General features: G+C 36.5%; 1 protein-coding gene across 2 annotated transcripts in view; it reads right to left on the reverse strand.

Annotated features, from left to right (window-relative positions):
* The window catches only part of SLCO6A1 (solute carrier organic anion transporter family member 6A1), a 127377-nt gene that overhangs the window by 35518 nt on the left and 70516 nt on the right, over positions 1 to 21343 (reverse strand). For both annotated transcript variants that reach the window (XM_019026493.4, XM_019026494.4), the window contains exons 8-9: positions 12414 to 12609; positions 5588 to 5741 (exon numbers count right to left, since the gene is read on the reverse strand). In XM_019026493.4, coding sequence (XP_018882038.2) covers positions 5588 to 5741; positions 12414 to 12609 — 350 coding nt within the window. The remainder of the gene's footprint in view (positions 1 to 5587; positions 5742 to 12413; positions 12610 to 21343) is intronic.

Below are 21343 nucleotides of genomic sequence, written 5' to 3' on the forward strand. Positions count from 1 at the left end.
ACCTCTCTGCTGCTACCGTATACCAGTGCTTCAATAAAAGTTGCTGTGTAATACCAACCTTGAATGATGCCCTTGAATTCTTTCCTGGGCAAGGCCAAGAACCTTCCCGGGCTAAGCCCCAATATTGGAGCTCATCTGCCTGCATCAATCAGTTTTATTCAATTATATTCTATGGCATAGTTTAAGAAAGAAAGACTATCTTGGATAAACCTCATCTAATTAGGTGAGCCTTAAAATGTACCGGGCTCCTCTTGAAATCAGAGATGCAAAATATGTAACGTAAGGGAGATTCTCTGTTGCTGACACTGAAGACGGAGTGGGTTATATGTGAAAGAATGTGTGAGGCCTGTGAAAGCTAATACTGGCCTCCAACATACAGCTAGCAAAAAAATTAGAGCCTTCTTTTTTTAACCCAAAGGAACCAAATTTGTTCAATAACCTGAACAAACTTAGAAGTGAACTCTTTCCAAGGCCCTCCAGAAAGGAGCACAACTCAGCTATTACCCTGATTTCAGCCTGTGAGACTTGGAGCAGAGGAAGCAGCCATGCATGGCATGTCTGGATTGCTGACCTTAGAACTGAAAGCTAATAAATGAGTGTTATTCAAAACCACTAAAATTGTGGTACAATAATCCCCCCTTATCCATGGGAAATACATTCCAAGATCCCTGAATGTCTGAAACCATGAATAGAACTGAACCCTATATCTACTCTTTTTTTCCTATACATACATACCTATAATAAAGTTTAATTTATAAATTAGTCACAGTAACAGATTAACAATAACTTAATAAAATAGAACAATTATAGCAATACTGTAATAAAAGTTATGTGAAGATTCTCTCTCTCTCTCTTTCTGTGTCTCCCAAAATACCTTAATATTTTCAGGCCACAGTTGATTGCAGGTCATTTAAATTATGGATGCAGGGGCTACTGTAATTTATTATGTAGCAATAATAAACTAATACATAGTTCCCAAAAATACAGGAAAGAGAGAGAGAGGTTAATAGCTAAGAATTTTTCAACTGATAGACATGAATCCACAGACTCAAGATACTCTGTGAAACCCAAGCAAAATAAACATAATCAAAGCCACATCAAAGTAAAACTTCTGATAACCAAAAACAAAGAGAAAATCCTAAAGCATCCAGAAACAGAAGGCAACATATGATATCTTTTAAATGGTGGTGGTGGGGGGAATGAGGAGTAGCGGCAATCACTGCCAATCTAAAGTTCCATACCCAGTGAAAACAGTTTTCAAAATGAAGGTGAAATAAGGTTCTTCAGGCAGAAGAAAAATAATCCCATATGAAAGAATTAAAATGCAAGGAAAAGGGTAAATAAAAGTCAATATTGACTGTACAAAAGCCAAATTATAATAGCATATTTCATTTAAAACATATAAAAATACATATTAAAAATAACACAAAGATAGGAGGTCAGTAAATAAAATTAAAATATTCCAATGATATTTAAGCTGAATGAAAACCTGAAGCCTTGCTTCTTATAATCCTTAATCCTTTGGATGTGATTTACTTTCCTCTTCAGAGATAAATAGAATGAAGTTTCTGTTGAACCTCTGGAAGAATATTCCATATTGCTATTTTATAATGAAAACTATATCAGCTGCTGAAAGGAATTAGTCTTGGGGAGATCACAAAAAAAGCCCAAGATTTATTTAATATCTATATAAAGAAATTTGAAGATCTTTGGAAGCATGGATAAGAAAAATACGTGTGGTTCTCAATGAGGAAAAGCTGCCCAGGAATATTATCAATATCAACAGCAGATATCTATTTTCAGTTTTAGTAGAGCTGTACTTTTCTAGAGAAACCCAAAAATCCTTAGAGGTATAGTATTTCCTACTACTCCTCTCACAAACTTTTGCATAAGTTTCATTGAAGAGCATCTAATTCTAACTTATGTTGGCCCTGATCATATTTTGAATAGGAACATTTAATCAGAATTTTTTCATACTTGACATATTTTCATTGAGAAAATATTTTTCAAAGGGGATTCCATTAACAGCATATAAGTACTTGATCATTTTTTGTATAGTGTATCTTATTTTAATTTTTATTTTGTTAAGATTATTTTTATTGGTATCAATCTTTTCCCATTTGAAATTGATGCTTATTCTATCCATTAATCGGTTCCATCCATATCACATTTTACTAAAAGGTTCTACTTTGTAGCTTTTCTATCAAAGCCATTTTTTCTAGCAAGGCTAATTGTCCTATTAGGCAATTTCTTTCATATCGATTTTATTCTTTCAGTTTTCATTAAGTATCAAATGTTATCACACAGTTTGAGTGACTATTTTGTGGATTATTTCTATCACTGTTATTCCTCACGAATTAATTACTCCTTAGAGAAATATAAAGAAAACTATGAAGAGTTTCATGAAATAAATAAAGTCTCTAAAAGAGATTCCCTAGAAAAAAAGGACGCAGGGGTTACAGCTATATCCTTCATGGCCTGTTCAGCTCTTGAATATTCCAGGGAATCAAAACATCAAAGTCAAACAGTTTTACTGCATACTGTGATGACATAGTGAGCATTTAAAAATAAAATGAAGGAGAGGAAGTGGTGTTATGGGATCTTTGGGGTGTCACTTTGGAGGCTGGAAATCTCTGTGGCTAATGCGCCTTTGCCCAAGTTCTTATCCTGTGTCCAGGAAGAATGAGGTAGGCAGACAAGTGGAAGGTTAACAAGAAGGAGAGGAGCTTTACTGAGTGTTACAACAGCTCAGAGGAGAACTGCAGTGGGTAGCTCCTCTCTGTAGGCAGGTCATCCTGTCCAGTGTTCAGCTCTCAGCAGAGAGGAGTCCCTCGAGAGGGTTGCTCCTCTCTGCAACTGGTCATCCCCATGTCTGCAGCTCTAAGCAGAGAGGGTAGCTCCTTTCTGTAGCTGGTCATCCTTCATTGCTCCATCCTCTCCTCTGCTCTGGCTGATCCCAGGGATTTTATGGACCTCAGAGGGGAGGTAGTGCATGCTGATTTGTCCATGGGTGGCCATGGGCAGGCCAGAAAAGGCACCACACCTCTTTGTTGCTCTCTCCCATTCACGAAGACTAGCCAGAGCAAGGAAAGAGAAAGAGAATTTTCAAAGAATGGATCCATACTTCTATGCTATTTAAAAGGTGAAAGTTGGAGTAGATAGTCCATCATTTAGCCAAAAGCTTATTTATGCAACTTGGGATATTAAAAAATTAACCTCAACAAGTGGTAGAGTGGTCAACTGTTTTTCATGACAGAAGAAGAAAATGTGTTAGCATTTTCCCAGAGAAATAAGGGATTCTGATGGTAATGGCCCCACAGATGAGCACATGAGGGAATTTTTAAATAGCCTCAATTTACATAAATGCCAAAGGACAAACAGAAATAACATATATTCGAGTCACATGTGTTATTGCCCCACGAACCTCTAACTAATTCTCTCACTTTCCTGGATGTACTAACAAAAGCATACAAGTTAGGGTGACTTCTGATAAACCATAGAAGGACTAATTTCCACATCTAAATTAATGTGGAGCAGAAAGAGAAACAGCAAAAAGGTAGAGAGTAAACAGTTTGGATTCTTCAGTAGAAGGAAAAACTGAGTGAAAGGTGACCAAAAGGATAGTATTCGTCAATCTCTAGGTGTGGAAAAGATTGTGGCTTGAAGTTTCAGGGGATTGGGTGCCGCTGTTAAGTAGCATAGAGCTAAGACAAACTACATAGGGGAAGGTTCTCTCAGGCTGTTTCGTTCAACTTTGTTATGGCAAGAGGTAGATAAGAGTTCCCCACTGCTTTAAAACAATAAAGTTGGGATGATGTAATATATATATGTGTGTGTGTGTGTGTGTGTGTGTGTGTGTGTGTTTTGTTGTGTTTTTATGAGATATGTTCTCACTCTGTCACCCAGGCTGGAGCGCAGTGGCACAATCATGACTCACCATAGCCTTCACCTCCAGGCTCAGGCAATCCTCCCACCTCAGCCTCCCAAGTACCTGGGACTACAGTCATGCACCACCATGCACACTTAATTTTTGTATGTTTTGTAGAGACAGGGTTTCGCCACGTTGCCCAGGCTGGTCCCAAACTCCTGGGCTCAAGTGATCCACCCTTTTAGGCCTCCCAAAGTGCTGGGATTATAGGCATGAGCCACTACACCTGGCCCTATAGATGTGTTATTGAGGACTAAGCTCTGATTTTTTTTTTTTAAATCTTGCCCAAACTCCTATCTAAGGGATCTGGGGAGTCATGCCCTTCAAACCATAAATTCTCATCAGATGGGTTTTATTTAACCCTCTATATCGTGACTAACTTTCTAATCTGACTCTGGCATAACATTAGGTGACAAAGAAGAAAATCAAAATATTTTACCTCAAAACATGTTTCTTTGCCATATTTTGAAATGGCCCTGCAAAGCAGTCCTTTGTGGGGGGGAAATGTGCATCTGTAAAGAATCTCTATTAGCATAGCAAATAACGTAACATTTCTTTCAGGTCTTTCCAATCCTGAAGAAGTTCACTGAGAGTCAACCACCTTTTAAAAAGTCTGAATAGGAAACATTTGTCATCTGTTGTCTCTTAGGGTAGCCACTATGAGACTTCAAAAGAACCTTGGTCTCCACAATCTTTTTTCTTAACCTGGACATTTCCTTTCTATTGATCCCAAGTCTTTAGACAAACTCAACCAATTGTCGACCAGAAAATGTTTAAATTTACCTACAGCCTGGAAGCCCCACCCCAAAACCCTACCCCAGCTACAACCCTCCCCTCCCCTGTCTTCAAATTGTCCCGCCTTTCTGGATCAAACCAATGTATTTCTCAAATGTATTTGATTGATGTCTCATGCCTCCCTAAAATGTATAATACGAAGCGTCACTGTGACCACCTTGGGCACACGTTCTCAGGACCTCCCAAGGTGTCACAGGCCATGGTCACTCATATCTGGCTGAGAATAAATCTCTTCAAATATTTTACAGAGTTTGACTCTTTTCATTGACATTTTAATGTAGGAATATCTCTTTCACTCCCAATTTCCATAAGCTCTTTGTATTGTGGCAATATAAAACAAATTTTTGCCAGGCACGGTGACTCACATCTATAATCCCAGCAGTTTTGGAGGTGAGGCCAAGGCAGGTGGATCACTTGAACTTAGGCATTCAAGACCAGCTTGGGCAGCATGGCAAAAACCCATCTCTAAAAAAATTACAAAAATTAGCTGTGTGCGGTAGTGTGCGCCTGTAGTTTCAACTATCCTGTAGGCTGAGGTGGGAGGATGGCTTGAGCCCAAGAGGTGGAGGTTGCAGTGAGCTGGGATCTCTCCACTGCACTCCAGCCTGGGTGACAGAGTCAGACCTTGTCTCAAAAAATAAACACACACCAAAAAAAAAAAAAATAAATTTTATTTTCTTGTCTTTAACACTTAAAAGGGGAAAATAAGAAAAAATAGGTTTTATACAGAGTTGGAAGAAAAATGTTAATAGCATCTACAAGTTGAACATTTCACTAAAGAGGAAGAAGCATAAAAAATAATAATTATAATATAATGAAAATATAAATGTATAACAAAACATAATAATTATAAAAAATAATTACCTTTTTTTGGTTTTGTGCTTTAGAATACGTACACCCTGCAAAGCAGGGAGAAAAATATTCAATATCATCTCTTCCACATATAGAAGAATAAATTGAAGATGAGCATCTACATTTTTCATTGCAAGGAGCCGTGAGGTTTCCCAACTGCCCTGTTCTGTAAAAACAAGATTGAATATAATCATATTACCATTGTTTTATAATTATTGATGCAAATGTCAAGATATCAGTGAGATCCATAAAATATGCTTATTGAAATAATTTCTTTTTTTAACAGCTTTACTGAGGTCTGAGGTACAATAGACTGCACATACTTAGACTAAAATTTGAAAATTTTTGATATGTGTATACACTTGTGAAATCATCACCAAAATCATGCCAACAAACATAATAATCAAAAGTTTATTTATAACAAACATAACAATCAAAAAAACCCCAAAAGTTTCCTTGTGCCCCTTGGTAATTTCCCCACTCCCTGGCATACACTGATCTACTTTCTGTTACTATTCACTTGTTTGAATTTCCTAAGTGTTTATGAAATAGAATCATAGAATATGTCTGGTTTCTTTGGCTTCTTTCATGCAGCTGGTCTTTATTTGGTCTTGTATGGTCATATGCTTCCATGTCTCTTGGGTAAATATTAAGAAATAGAATGTTTGCATCATGCAGTAGGTGTTCACTTAACTTTTTAAGAAACTGTCAGTTTTTCAGAACTGTTGTGACATTTTACATTTCCACCAGCAGTGTATAAGAGTTTCGTTTGTTCTCCTCACCAACACTTGGTATGGTCTCTTTTTAAAACAATGTTAGACATTTTAACAGGGGTGTAGTAGTTTCATATTTTGGGTTTTAATAGGCATTTTGCTAGTGACAAATGATGTCGATCATCTTTCCATATACTTCTTTTCAAACTGTATTTTTTATTAAATATCTGTTCAAATCATTTGCCTATTTTGTTGGATTGCTTATTTTTTAATATTCTGGAAGTAATTTTTTTGTTAGATATATTATTTTCCAATAGTTTTTCACATTCTATGGCTTGCTTTTTCATACCACAAACAAGTTCTTTCAAACAGTAGTTTTTAAATTTCTGACAAGTTTCAATTTATCAATTCATTTTTTTCTGGATTATGTGTTTGGTGTCACATCTAAAAGATACTTGCCTAATGCAAGATAAAAAATATTTTCTCTTATATTTTTGGAGTTTTATATTTTATATTTACATCTATAATTCATTTTGAACTAATTATTTTATATGGTGCAAGATGTGAATTAAAATTCATTTACTTGCATATAGATATCTATCCAGCATAATTTCTTAAAATTATTGGAGCAAGACAAAATTGCCCACTTTTAGCAGTCCTATTCAAAATAGTACTGGAAGTCCTAGCCAGAGCAACCAGGAAAGAGAAAGAGAATAAAAGGCTTCCAAATTGGAAAAGAGAAAGTCAAATTATCCCTGATCATTGATGATACAATCTTAGATCTAGAAAAACCTAAAGACACCATTAAAAATCTCTTAGATTTGATAAATGAATCCAGTAAAGTTTCAGTGTAGAAAATTAACATACAAAATTAGTAACATTTTTATACACCAATAAAAATCTAGCTGAGAACAAGCCAGGCCGGGCACGATGGCTCATGCCTGTAATGCTAGCACTTTGGGAGGTCGGGGCAGGTGGATTGTCTGAGCTCAGGAGTTTCCGACCGGCCTGGGCAACACAGTGAAACCCCATCTCTACTTAAAATGCAAAAAAATAGCCAGGCATAGTGGCATGCACCTGTACTCCCAGCTACTTAGCAGGCTGAGGCAGGAGAATTGCTTGAACCAGGGAAGTGGAGGTTGCAGTGAGCTGAGATTGTACCATGGCACTGCAGCCTGGGCAAAAAGAGTGAAACTCCATCTCAAAGTAAGTAAGTAAATAAATAAATAAATTAATTAATTAATTAATAAGGCAAGCTTGTTTACAATAGGTCCAAAAAGTAAAATACCTAGGAATATATTAAACTAACAAGGTGAAAGATCTCTATAAGAAAAGAAAACTACAAGAAAGTAATTGTTGATAACACAAACAAATGGAAAAACTTTCCATGCTCATGGATCAGAAGAATTAATCTTGTTAAAATGATTTTACTGCCCAAAGCAATCTACATATTCAATAAAATCCCTATCAAAATATCAGCATCATTTTTATAGAATTTTTTAAATCCTAAAATGCATATACAAACAAAACTAGAAGCCCAAATAGCAAATGTAATTCTAAGCAAAAGGAACAAAATTGGAGGTATCACATTATCCAACTTCAAATTACATTTTAAGGCTACAGTAACCAAAACAGCATTGTAGTGGTATAAAAATAGACCCATATATCAATGAAATAGAACAGAAAACCCAGAAGAAAAGCCACATATTTACAGCCAACTGATCTTTGACAAAGTTAACTGGGATAAACATTTAGAGAAAGGACACCCTTTTCAATATATGATGCTGGGAAAATTGGATTGTTATGTATAAGAGAATGAAAATGGACCCCTGTCTGTCACCATATACAAAAAGCACTCAACATGGATTAAAGACTTAAATATAACTCTCCAAACTCTAAAAATACCAGAAGAAAACATAGGAAAAATTCTTTCAGACATTGGTCTAGGCAAAGAACTCGTGATTGATACCTCAAAAGCACCAGCAACCAAACAAAAATAGACAAATGGGACTTAATTAAACTAAAAAGCTTTTGCACAGCAAAAGATATAATCAACAGAGTGAACAAACAACCTGAAGTTTGGGAGAAAATATTTTCAAGCTATCCATCCAACGAAGACTAATATCCAGAACACATAAGGAACTCAAACAGCTAAACAAAAACCCCCACAAATAATTTCACTGAAAGGGGGCAAATGACATGAATAGACATTTTTCAAAAGAAAACATACAAATAGCCAACAAGTGTATGACAAATGCTCAACATCATTAATCATCAAACAAATGCAAATCCAAACCATAACGAAGTATGATGTTACCCTAGTCAGAATGGCTATTTTTAAAAAGTTAAAAGATAACAGATGTTAGAAAAGATATGGAGAAAAGGGAATGCTTCTACATGGTTGGTGGGAATGTAAATTAGTACAACTTCTATGAAAAACAGTATGACGTTTTCTCAAAAACTAAAAAATATAACTACCATTCAATCTAGTACTCTCACTATTAGGTATCTAACCAGAGAAAAATAAAATAATATATCAAAAAGATATCTGTAGTTATTTATAGCAGCAATATTCACAATAGCAAAGATATGAAATCATCCTAAATATCCATCAACAGATGATTGAATTAAAAATGTGATATATAAATATTTATATATACATATATATACACACATGTTGAATACTATTTAGTCATAAGAAAAAAATGAAATAATGTCTTTTATGGCAACATAGATGAAACGGGAAGTCATTATCTTAAGTGAAACAAGCCAGACACAGACAGACAAATATCACATGTTCTCAGTCATAACTGGGAGCTAAAACTTATGTACCCATAATTGTAGAGAGTGGAATGATAGACCATGGAGACTCAGAAAGGTAAGGAGGTGAGAGGGTGATAGATAATGAGAAATTACTTAATGGGTATAATGTATATTATTTGGGTGATAGATACCCTAAAAGCCCTGACTTGACCACTTATCTCACCTATGCCTGTAACAAAATTGCAATCATACCCCACAAATTTATGCAAATAAAAAATATATTAAAAATGTACTGAGATTGGTTTTGCAATCCGGAATATGCTCCAACTTGGTAACCATTACATGCATGCATGAATAGAATGTGTATTGTTATGTGGGCCATTTCTACAAATGTCAATTAAGACAGTTGGCAGTATGGTTCAAACCAGAATTTTTTGATCTACTTCTGACCACTGATTTTTTTGGTCTACTTTTTCTATTTATTGTTGAGTCTTCTTCTAACCATTATCTGACTATAGCTGTAAATGTCTTCATTTCTCCTTGCAGTGCACACATTTTTGCTCTACATGCAGTTAATATGTACTTAGGATTGTTATGTATCCCTGATGAATTGGTAATTTTATCATTATGTAATGATCTTCTTTATTCCTGCTAATATTCTTTGCTCTCAAAAATACTTGATCTGGTATTATACTCCAGCTTTCTTTTGCTTGTTGTTAATAAGATACATCTTTTCCCATTCTTTCTGCTTAATATACTACTATCTATATTTGAAATGCATTTATAAAATACAGCATATATAGTTGGGTCTTCTTTTTTTTTCAAAATAAAGATTATCTCCCTTTTAACTGAGATGTTCAGCTATGTACATTTAATGTGATTACTAATATGGTTAGGTTTAAATCTACCCTCTTCTTGCTTCCCATTTGTCCTATCTCTTTTTGTTCACTTTTTCCTTTTTTTCTGCCTAATTTGGGATTAAATATCTATTTTTTAATAATTTCATTTTAACTATGTTGATTTATGTGTTGTGACTCTGTTATTTTAGTGATTGCTTCAAGATTTATAGTATACATTTTTAACTTAACACAGTCTACCAACATGTGCTATTATAGCATTTCATGTAAACCCATATTACATATTTTTCTGTTTTAAATAATTATTTTCAAAGAGACAAGTAATAATTTTAAAAATGTATAATATCCACATAGTTAACATTTTTATTGCTCTTCTTTCCTTTATGTAGATTCATATTTACATCTGGTATCATTTATTTCTGACTGAAAGACTTCCTTTAACATTTTATGTAGTGTGGGTCAGGAGTTAAGACCAGCCTGGCCAATATGGTGAACCCTGTCTCTACTAAAAATACAAAAATTAGCTGGGTGTGGTGGAGGTTACATGCCTGTAATCCCAGCTACTAGGAGGCTGAGGTGGGAGAATCACTTGAACTCGGAAGGTGGAGGTTGCAGTGGGCTGAGATTGTGCCACTGCACTCCAGCTTGGGTGACAAGAGCGAAACTCCGTCAAAAAAAAAAAAATTACTTACATTTTGTCTAAAATTATTTCTCCTTCATTTTTTTGACAGATTTTCTGGGTTGATATAAAATTACAGGTGACTTTTTTTAAGGAATTTAAAAATATTATTCCACTGTCTTCTTACCTGCATTTGTTTCTGATAAAAATATGCCATTACCCTTATCTTTGGACATTTATACATAAAGTATATGTATATGTATAAAGTATATGTATATACATATACTTTTTGCTAATTTTTGCTAATTTTAAGATTTGCTTTATATCACTTATTTTGAATAATTTGATTACAATGTGTTATGGTGTAATTTTTTTCATGTTTCTTGTACCAAAGTTTTGCTGAGTTTTTAACATGTTTACAGTTTATTTTTATATGAAATTTGAAAAATTTTGGCCATAATATCTTGAAATATTTTTCTTTCTCCAGATGCCCTCCTTTGGGGACTTCAGTTACACATGCAATGGCCATCTGAAGCTGTTCAATTCATTGACATTTTGTTAATTTTTATTAATTCTACTTTCTCTCTGTTTTCTGTTGGATAATTATTGCTACTGATATAAAGTTCACTTATCATTTATATTTTATAGCTTTGGATCATATTATCTCTCTATGACACAGCTTGTTGGCTGACGACACTAACCCAATTAAGAGACCAAATTAACTCCTGGCCAGGCCATAGTACTTTAGAAAGGCCCCTGGCTCCTAGGTCCTAGCCTTACACAGATGTTAATTGAGAACCAGGATTTACCAGGATTCCTTTACCCAGCACACTCTAAACTCTATCTCCTATCTACAGAGCATCACAATATGGCTGGAATTCTTCCCTGATTTTCATGGGATTTCTGCTTGATTTTAGCCTCCTAGCTTCATAATACAGCAAATTTCTTGAGTTATAAGCCAGCAGAGTGTTGCATCATTTGTTTACCTCTCTCTTCTCTCTGATACCATGGCCCTTCTATGTACTAATTTTTTTCTCTTTAGACTCATATGTCTATTAAAATTCTTGTAATCTTACTAGATGCTTTTGCTCAAACTCTTCACCCAAATTCTCAGCTTGTTGCCAATGTTCAGAATCAGCAAATACTCTCAGGGAAAAAGTGGCTGCAAAAAGTTGCCCCTCCTCTCCATGGTTTGCCTTTTCCCAGGATTTTGGCCTTTAAATTCCTAGTTGCCTAAATAACTCTTTGATTCCTTTAACCAAATCTTTTAAAACTGTATTCAGCTTATCTAGTTATTCTCAGTGAGAAGATTGATCTGCCATAAGCTAATCCATTGTTGCTCAAAGTAGAAGTCTTAAACTCTTATTTTACTTGTTCAGTCCTTTGGTTTCCAATTCCAGTTTTGTTATTTAGTATTTAATATCAAGCTTTGCCCAGTTCTTCAAATTTTGGCATGTTTAGCTTAAATGAGATATTACCCATGCATACCTTCAGATGAACTTTAGTTTCATTCTTTGATGTCTATAAGAAGGCAGACAAACCAATTCAGAAACACAAGGTAAGACTGGCTTTGCACAGACAGTTAGTACTGTCTCCTAGTTGCTACCCACCCTAATACAAAACTTTATTTCTAGGTTCCAAACCTCTTCAATGTGTTTTTTCTTCATTACTTTATGAATGCATAAACAGTCATATAAAAAGATACCATTATAATATTTGTGCCTTACTATGAAAATTTAAACTGCACTTTATATTTCTTTTATGTGTTCGATAATTCCAATAATTATATGAACATATAAGGGTTACTGGATAGATAATTATTAATTGCCTGAGGAATATGCTGTAGGATTTTGATGTAAAAGTCTAATATACAAGACTACATTTACCCATCATAATCTTCATTGATGCCAGCAAACTGCACTGGATTACAGCGTACAAAAATAATAAACACAAACAGTATAAGTGATATCACAGATGTAACCATTATAAATCTCATAAGGGCTTTACAAGACATTTCTAATGTGGAAACAATGACACCTCCCAGAAGCTGGCCAAGTGCACCTCCTGGAATTAAAACAAGTCCTAAAAAAAAGGAGGAGAAAAACACAGTTAAAAATAATCAGCTGATAGTACAGATAATACATACATTGATACAATTTCCTTTGCTCTAAACATATAGCAAACATGTATTTAAACTAAAAGACAGAAAATGTACAGTTATGCTAAATAGCTTTATGAACCCGAACCTTAATAGAAACAAAAACCTGTCAGCAGGGCTGAAGCCATAGGCCTACTGACTTCAGGGCAGTGATGGTGAAGTTTTGGTCCTTTATAGTAATGCCATCAAGGACAAACCGGGAACTTAGTCCATGCAAAATGGAAGACGAGAGCTGTCTTATTGAGAGCTATTATTAACAAGCTTCCTGGATTTATAGCTTATCACAAGAGACAGGATTATACTGACAAAAGTTCACAGAGATTTGTTAACAAGAATTGAACCAAGCCACCCATTAGTTCTACGAATGAATGTTCAATATTAATAATCTCACAACAAAGTGGGACTCTAGAAGAGCCATTAAAAGACATTGTTTTCTATCCAAGAGTAAGGAATTAGAAACAAGTAAGCAAAAGAAAGAGAAAAAGGAGGGGGAGGAGGAGGAGGAGCAGGAGAAATATAGTCGGAAGACAATCAGATGAGATAGCACAGTAAATTCATACATTGATGCAACTCCCTGTAATCCAAATATATAATACTGTTACATCTACATATGAATTTAACAAGAAAAACATAGGATAAAAAACAACAAAAAAATCCCATTAACACTAGATTAAATTTATATAAGTGCCTGACAAAGACTTGAAAATAAACAATTTTAGAATGCTTAGAAAGATAAATGACATAAAGAGCTCCAGTCTGCAGCTCCCAGAGAGACCAATGCAGAAGGCGAGTGATTTCGGCATTTCCAACTGAGGTACCCGGTTCATCTCACCGGGACTCATTAGATAGCGGGTGTAGCCCACCGAGGCCGAGCAGAAGCAGGGTGGGGAATCACCTCACCCGAGAAGCAGAAGGGGCTGGGGAACTCCCTCCCCTAGCCAAGGGAAGCTGTGAGGAACTGTGCCATGAGGGACGGTGCTATCCGGCCCAGATACTGTGCTTTTCCCATGGTTTTGGCAATCCACAGATAAGGAGATTCCCTCGGGTGCCTACACCACCAGGGCCCTGGGTTTCAAGCACAAAACTGGGCTGCCATTTGGGCAGACAATGAGCTAGCTGAAGGAGTTTTTTTTTTTTTTCATACCCCAGTGGCACCTGGAACCCCAGTGAGACAGAACTGTTCACTACCCTGGAAACGGAGCCGAAGCCAGGGAGCCAAGTGGTCTTGCTCAGCAGGTCCCACTCCCATGGAGCAGAGAAAGCTAAGATCCACTGGCTTGAAATTCTTGCTGCCAACACAGCAGTCTGAAGTCAACCTAAGATGCTCGAGCTTGGTGGGGAGAGGGGCATCTGCCATTACTGAGGCTTGAGTAGGCAGTTTTCCCCTCACAGTGTAAACAAAGCCGATAGGAAGTTTGGACTGGTGGAACCCCCCACAGCACGGCAAAGCCAGTGTAGCCAGACTGCCTCTCTTGATTCCTCCTCACTGGGCAGGGCATCCTTGAAAGAAAAGCAGCAGCTCCAGTCTGGGGCTTATAGATGAAACTCCCATCTCCTTGGGACAGAGCACCTGGGGGAAGGGGTGGCTGCGGGTGCAGCTTCAGCAGACCTAAATATTCCTGCCTGCTGCCTCTGAAGAGAGCAGCACATCTCCCAGCACAGTGCTCGAGCTCTGCTAAGCGAATGACTGCTTCCTCAAGTGGGTCCCTGACTCCCATGCCTCCTGACTGGAAGACACCTCCCAGCAGGGGTCAGCAGACATTTCATACAGGAGAGCTCCGGCTGGCATTTGGCAGGTGTCCATCTGGGACAAACCTTCCAGAAAAGGAGCAGGCAGCAATCTCTGCTGCTCTGCAGTCTCTGCTGGTGATACCCAGGCAAACAGGGTCTGGAGTGGACCTCCAGCAAACTCCAGCAGACCTGTAGAAGAGAAGCCTTACTGTTAGAAGAAAAACTAACAAACAGAAAGCAATAACATCAACATCCACAAAAAAGATGCCCATGCAAAAACCCCATCCAAAGGTCATCGGCATCAAAGATCAAAGGTAGATAAATCCATAAAGATGAGGAAAAACCAGTGCAAAAAGGCTGAAAATTCCCAAAACCAGAATGCCTCTTCTCCTCCAAAGGATCACAACTCCTCACCAGCAAGGGAACACAAATGGACAAAAAATGAGTTTCACAAATTGACAGAAGTAAGCTTCAGAAGGTAGGTAATAACAAACTCCTCTGAGCTAAAGGAGCATGTTCTAACCCAATGCAAGGAAGCTAAAAACCTTGGTAAATGGTTACAGGAGCTGCTAACTAGAAAAACCAGTTTAGAAAAGAACACAAATGATCTGATGGAGCTGAAAAACACAGCACGAGAACTTTGTGAAGCATACACAAGTAACAATAGCTGAATCGATCAAGTGGAAGAAAGGATATCAGAGATTAAAGATCAACTTAAGGATGTAAAGCATGAAGACAAGATTAGAGAAAAAAGAATGAAAAGGAATGAACAAAGCCTAAAAGATATATGGGACTCTATGAAAAGACCAAACCTATGATTGATTGGTGTACCTGAAAGTGATGGGGAGAATGGACCCAGGTTGGAAAACACACTGCAAGATATTATCCAGGAGAACTTCCCCAACCTAGCAAGACAGGCCAACATTCAAATTCAGGAAATACAGAGAACACCACTAAGATACTCCATGAGAAGAGCAACCCCAAGACACATAATCATCAGATTAATCAAGGTTGAAACAAAGCAAAAAATGTTAAGGGCAGCTAGAGAGAAAGGTCAGGTTACCTACTAAGGGAAGCCCATCAGACTAAGAGCAGATCTCTCTGCAGAAACCCTACAAGCCAGAAGACAGTGGGGGCCCATATTCAACATTCTTAAAGAAAATAATTTTAAACCCAGAATTTCATATCCAACCAAACTAAGCTTCATAAGTGAAGGAGAAATAAAATTATTCACAGACAAGCAAATGTTGAAGGATTTTGTTACCACCAGGACTGCCTTACAAGAGCTCCTGCAGGAAACACTAAATATGGGAAGGAAAAACTAGTACCAGCCACTGCAAAAACACCAAAATATCATGACCAACAACACTATGAAGAAACTCCATCAACTACTGTGCAAAATATCCAGCTATCCTCATGATGACAGGATCAAATTCGCACATAACAATATTAACCTTAAATGTAAATAGGCTAAATACCCCAATTAACAGACACAGAATGGCAAATTGGAAAAAGAGTCAAGACCCTTCAGTGTGCTGTATTCAGGAGACCCATCTCATGTGCAAAGACACACATAGGCTCAAAATAAAGGGATAGAGGAATACTTACCAAGCAAATGGAAAGAAGAAGAAAAAGCAGTGGTTGCAGTCCTAGTCTCTGATAAAACAGACTTTAAACCAACAAAGATCAAAAAAGCCAAAGAAGGGCATTACATATTGGTAAAGGGATCTATGCAACAAGAGCTAACTATCTTAAATATATATGCACCCAATACAAGAGCACTAAGATTCATAAAGCAAGTTCTTAGAGACCTACAAAGAGACTTAGACTCCCACACAATAATAGTGGGACACTTTAACACCCCACTGTCAATATTAGACAGATCAACGAGATAGAAAATTAACAAGGATATTCAGGACTTGAACTCAGCTCTGGACCAAGCTGATCTAATAGACAACTACAGAACTCTTCACCCCAAATTAACAGAATATACATTCTTCTCAGCACCACACAGCACTTATTCTAAAATTGACCACATAACTAGAAGTAAAACACTCCTCAGCAAATGCAAAAGAATGGAAATCATAACAAACAGTCTCTCAGACCAAAGTGCAACCAAATTAGATCTCAGGATTAAGAAACACACTCAAAACTGCATAACTACATTGAAACTTAACAACTTGCTCCTGAATGACTACTGTGTAAATAATAAAATTAAGGCAGAAATAAATAAGTTCTTTAAAACCAATGAGAACAAAGACAAGGTACCAGAATCTCTGGGACACAGCTAAAGCAGTGTTTAGAGGAAAATTTATAGCACTAAATGCCCACAGGAGAAAGCAGGAAAGATCTAAAATTGACACCATAACATTGCAATGAAAATAACTAGAGAAGCAAGAGCAAAAACATTCAAAAGCTAGCAGAAGACAAGACATAACTAAGATCAGAGCAGAACTGAAGGAGACAGAGACACAAAAAGCCCTTCAAAAAATCAATGAATCAAGGAGCTAGTTTTTTGAAAAGATTAACAAACTAGATACACTGCTAGCCAGACTAATAAAAAAGAAAAGAAGGAAGAATCAAACAGACACAATAAAAAATGATAAAAGGGTGTCACCACCGATCTCACAATAATACAAACTACCATCAGAGAATACTATAAACAGTTCTATGCAAATAAAGTAGAAAATCGAGAATAAACTGATAAATTCCTGGACACATACACCCTCCCAAGACTAAACCAGGAAGAAGTCGAATCCCTGAGTAGGCCAGTAACAAGTTCTGAAATTGAGGCAGTAATTAGTAGGCTACCAATTAAATAAAGCCCAGGATCAGATGGATCGACAGCCAAATTCTACAAGAGGTACAAAGAAGAGCTGGTACCATTCCTTCTGAAACTATTCCAAACAATAGAAAAAGAGGGACTCCTCCTTAATTCATTTTATGAGGCCAGCATCATCCAGATACCAAAACCTGGCATAGACAAAACAATTTCAGACTAATATTCCTGATGAACAGTGTTGGGAAAATCCTCAACAAAATACTGGCAAACCGAATCAAGCAGCACACTAGAAAGCTTATCCACCATAATCAAGTTGCCTTCATTCCTGGGATGCAAGGCTGGTTCAACATACACAAATCAATAAACATAATCCATCACATAAACAGAACCAACGACAAAAACCACATGATTATCTCAATAGATGCAGAAAATCCCTTCGATAAAATTTAACACCCCTTCATGCTAAAAACACTCAATAAACTAGGTATTGATGGAGCATATATCAAAATAATAAGAGCTATTTATGATAAACCCACAGCTAATATCATAGTGAATGTGCAAAAGCAGGAAGCATTCCCTTTGAAAACTGGCACGCGACAAGGATGCCCTCTCGCACCACTTCTATGCAACATAGTATTGGAAATTCTGGCCAGGGTGATTAGGCAAGAGAAAGAAATAAAGGGTGTTCAAATAGGAAGAGAGGAAGTCAAATTATCTCTGTTTGCAGATAACATGATTGTATATTTAGAAAACCCCATAATCTCAGCCCAAAATCTCCTTAAGAGGATAAGGAACTTTGGCAAAGTCTCAGGATACAAAATCAATGTGCAAAAATCACAGGCATTCCTATACACCATTAGTAGACAGAGTACCAAATCATGAGTGAACTCCCATTCACAACTGCTACAAAGAGAATAAAATACCTAGGAATATAAGGTATTTACAAGGGATGTGAAGAACTTCTTCAAGGAGAACTACAAACCACTGCTCAAGGAAATAAGAGAGGACAGAAACAAATGGAAAAACATTCCATGCTCATGGATAGGAAGAATCAATATCGTGAAAATGGCCATACTGCCCAAAGTAATTTATAGATTTATGCTATTCCCATCAAACTACCATTGACTTTATTCACAGAATTAGAGAAAACTACTTTAAACTTCATATGGAACCAAAAAGAGCCCATATAGCCAAGACAATCCTAAGCCAAATGAACAAAGCTGGAAGCATCATGGTACCCGACTTCAAATTATACTACAAGGCTACAGTAACCAAAACAGCATGGTAATGGTACCAAAACAGAGATATAGACCAATGGAACAGAACACAGCCCTCAGAAATAATGCCGTGTATCTACAACTATCTGATCTTTGACAAACCTGACAAAAACAAGCAATGGGGAAATGATTCCCTATTTTATAAATGGTGCTGGGAAGATTGGCTAGCCACATGCAGAAAACTGAAACTGGACCCCTTCCTTACAGCTTATACAAAAATTAACTCAAGACGGATATAAGACTTAAATGTAAAACCTAAAACCATAAAAACCCTAGAGGAAAACCTAGGCAATACCATTCAGGACATAGGCATGGGCAAAGACTTCATGACTAAAACACTAAAAGCAAAGGCAATAAAAGCCAAAATTGACAAATGGAATCTAATTAAACTAAAGAGCTTCTGCACAGCAAAAGAAACTATCATCAGAGTGAATGGGCAACCTACAGAATGGGAGAAAATTTTTGAAATCTATCCATCTGACAAAGGGCTAATATCCAGAATCTACAAGGAACTTAAACAAATTTACAAGAAAAAAACAAACAACCCCATCAAAAACTGGGCAAAGGATATGAACAGACACTTCTCAAAAGAAGACATTTATGTGGTCAACAAAGACATGAAAAAAAGCTCATCATCACTGGTTATTAGAGAAATGCAAATCAAAACCACAATGAGATACCATCTCATGCCAGTTAGAAAGGCAGTCATTAAAAAGTCAGGAAACAACAGATGCTGGCAAGACTGTGGAGAAATAGAAACACTTTTACACTGTTGGTGGGAGTGTAAATTAGTTCAACCATTGCGGAAAACAGTGTGGTGCTTCCTTAAGGGTCTACAACCAGAAATACTATTTGGCCCAGCAATCCCATTACTGCTTATATATCCAAAGGATTATAAATAATTCTACAATAAAGACACATGCACAAGTATGTTTATTGCAGCACTATTTACAATAGCAAAGACTTGGAAGCAACCCAAATGCCCATTCATGATAGACTGGATAAAGAAAATGTGGCACAAATACACCATAGAATAGTATGCAGCCATAAAGAAGATTGAGTTCATGTCCTTTGCAGGGTCATGGATGAAACTGGAAACCATCATTCTCCACAAACCAACACAGGAACAGGAAACAAAACATCACATATTCTTACTCATAAGTGGGAGTTGAACAATGACATAAAAACGAAAGTGTTCATATAAATAAAGAAGAAAAATAAAAAGAGATGATAAAAAAGTGAATAAAAAATAAATAAGAAACCTGGATATTAAAAAATATAATTCTTAAAAACTCAAATCTCAGGATGACCTTCGGACTAGAGACAATTATAAGCAAATTGATAAATTGGAAAAGTACACTGTGTTATTACAGTGTGTATTAAAAAAAGATAAAAGACTGAGAGAAGAATAACCAAAACAAACAAAAGACAATGAGTACAGGGGAGAAACCTGGCAAATGCTACCTCAGCCAGGTGATCAAAGTCAAATTCAAAAGCAGTCACTCACATGGATAGTATATTCCCTTGATATGATGTTTTGAAAATGATACTTTACCTCTGGGTCTTCCTTCCAAAAACTATAATCCCAGTCTAATCATGATAAAAATATTAGGCAATTTTCTATAGTGGGACATCTTACAGAACAACTGGCCAGTACTCCTAAAAACTGTAAGGTCATCAAAAACAAGGAAAGACTGAGAAATTGTCATAGCCAAGAGAACTTCAAAGAGACATGACAACTAAATATAGTGTAGTATCTTGAATGAGATCCTGGGACAGAAAAAGGACATTAGGTAAAAATTGAAAAAAATCTGCACAAACTATTGACTTTAGTTAGTAATATTGTATTAATTTTGGTTCATTAATTATGATATATCTACCATGCTAATATAAGATGTTTATAAAAGGGGAAACTGGGTGTACAGTATGTGGAAACCCCCTCTCTCTGTGTGTGTGTGTGTGTGTGTATATATATATATATTTTGAGACCGAGTCTTGCTCTGTCACTAGGTTGGAGTGCAGTGGCATGGTATTGGCTCACTGTAACCTCTGCCTCCTGGGTTCTAGCCATTCTCCTGCCTTAGCCTCCCAAGTAGCTGGGATTACAGTTGTGCACCACCATACCACCATACTAATTTTTGTATTTTTAGTAGAGACCGGGTTTCAACTTGTTGGCCAAGCTGGTCTTGAACTCCTGACAAGTGATCCACCCACCTCAGCCTCCCAAAGTGCTGAGATTATAGGCATGAACCACCATATCTGGCCAGAAACTCTCAATATTATTTCTATCTTCAAGATATTTCTGTAAATCTAAAACTGTTCAAAAAATAGTTCTTGAAAAAAAGATAATAAAAATAAATAAGAAGCTCCACAAAAAGGCTTCTAGCAGTTGTGAAAAAACAATACAAGTAATACCAGAAAAACAATTGTTTGAAAAATTGCAGCTGAGGATGAAAAATTTACATAATTAATGAAATATTAGCCCTAGAAATAAATGTACACTCCAACTACTGAGAAGTAACAAAAAGTCACCCTTACAAATAACAAGGTAGGAAATCTTCATAACATCAAGAATAAAGAAAAAAATTGTATAAGCTGCTAGAGGACATATTACTTTTATTTTATGTTCAGGGATACATATGCAGGTTAGTTATATAGGTAAACTTGTGTCACAAGGGTTTGTTATACAGATTATCTCATTACCCAGGTAAAAAGCTTAGTACCTGATAGTTATTTTTTCTGATCCTCTCCATCCTACCACCCTCCACCCTCAGGTAGGCTCCAGTGTCTGTTGTTCTCCTCTTTGCATCTATAGGTTCTTATTTAGCTTCCATGTCTTTGCTATCGTGAATAGTGCTGCGATGAACA

The sequence above is a fragment of the Gorilla gorilla genome, chromosome 4 (genome assembly GCF_029281585.2).
Source record: "Gorilla gorilla gorilla isolate KB3781 chromosome 4, NHGRI_mGorGor1-v2.1_pri, whole genome shotgun sequence".
Taxonomy (NCBI): Eukaryota; Metazoa; Chordata; class Mammalia; order Primates; family Hominidae; genus Gorilla; species Gorilla gorilla.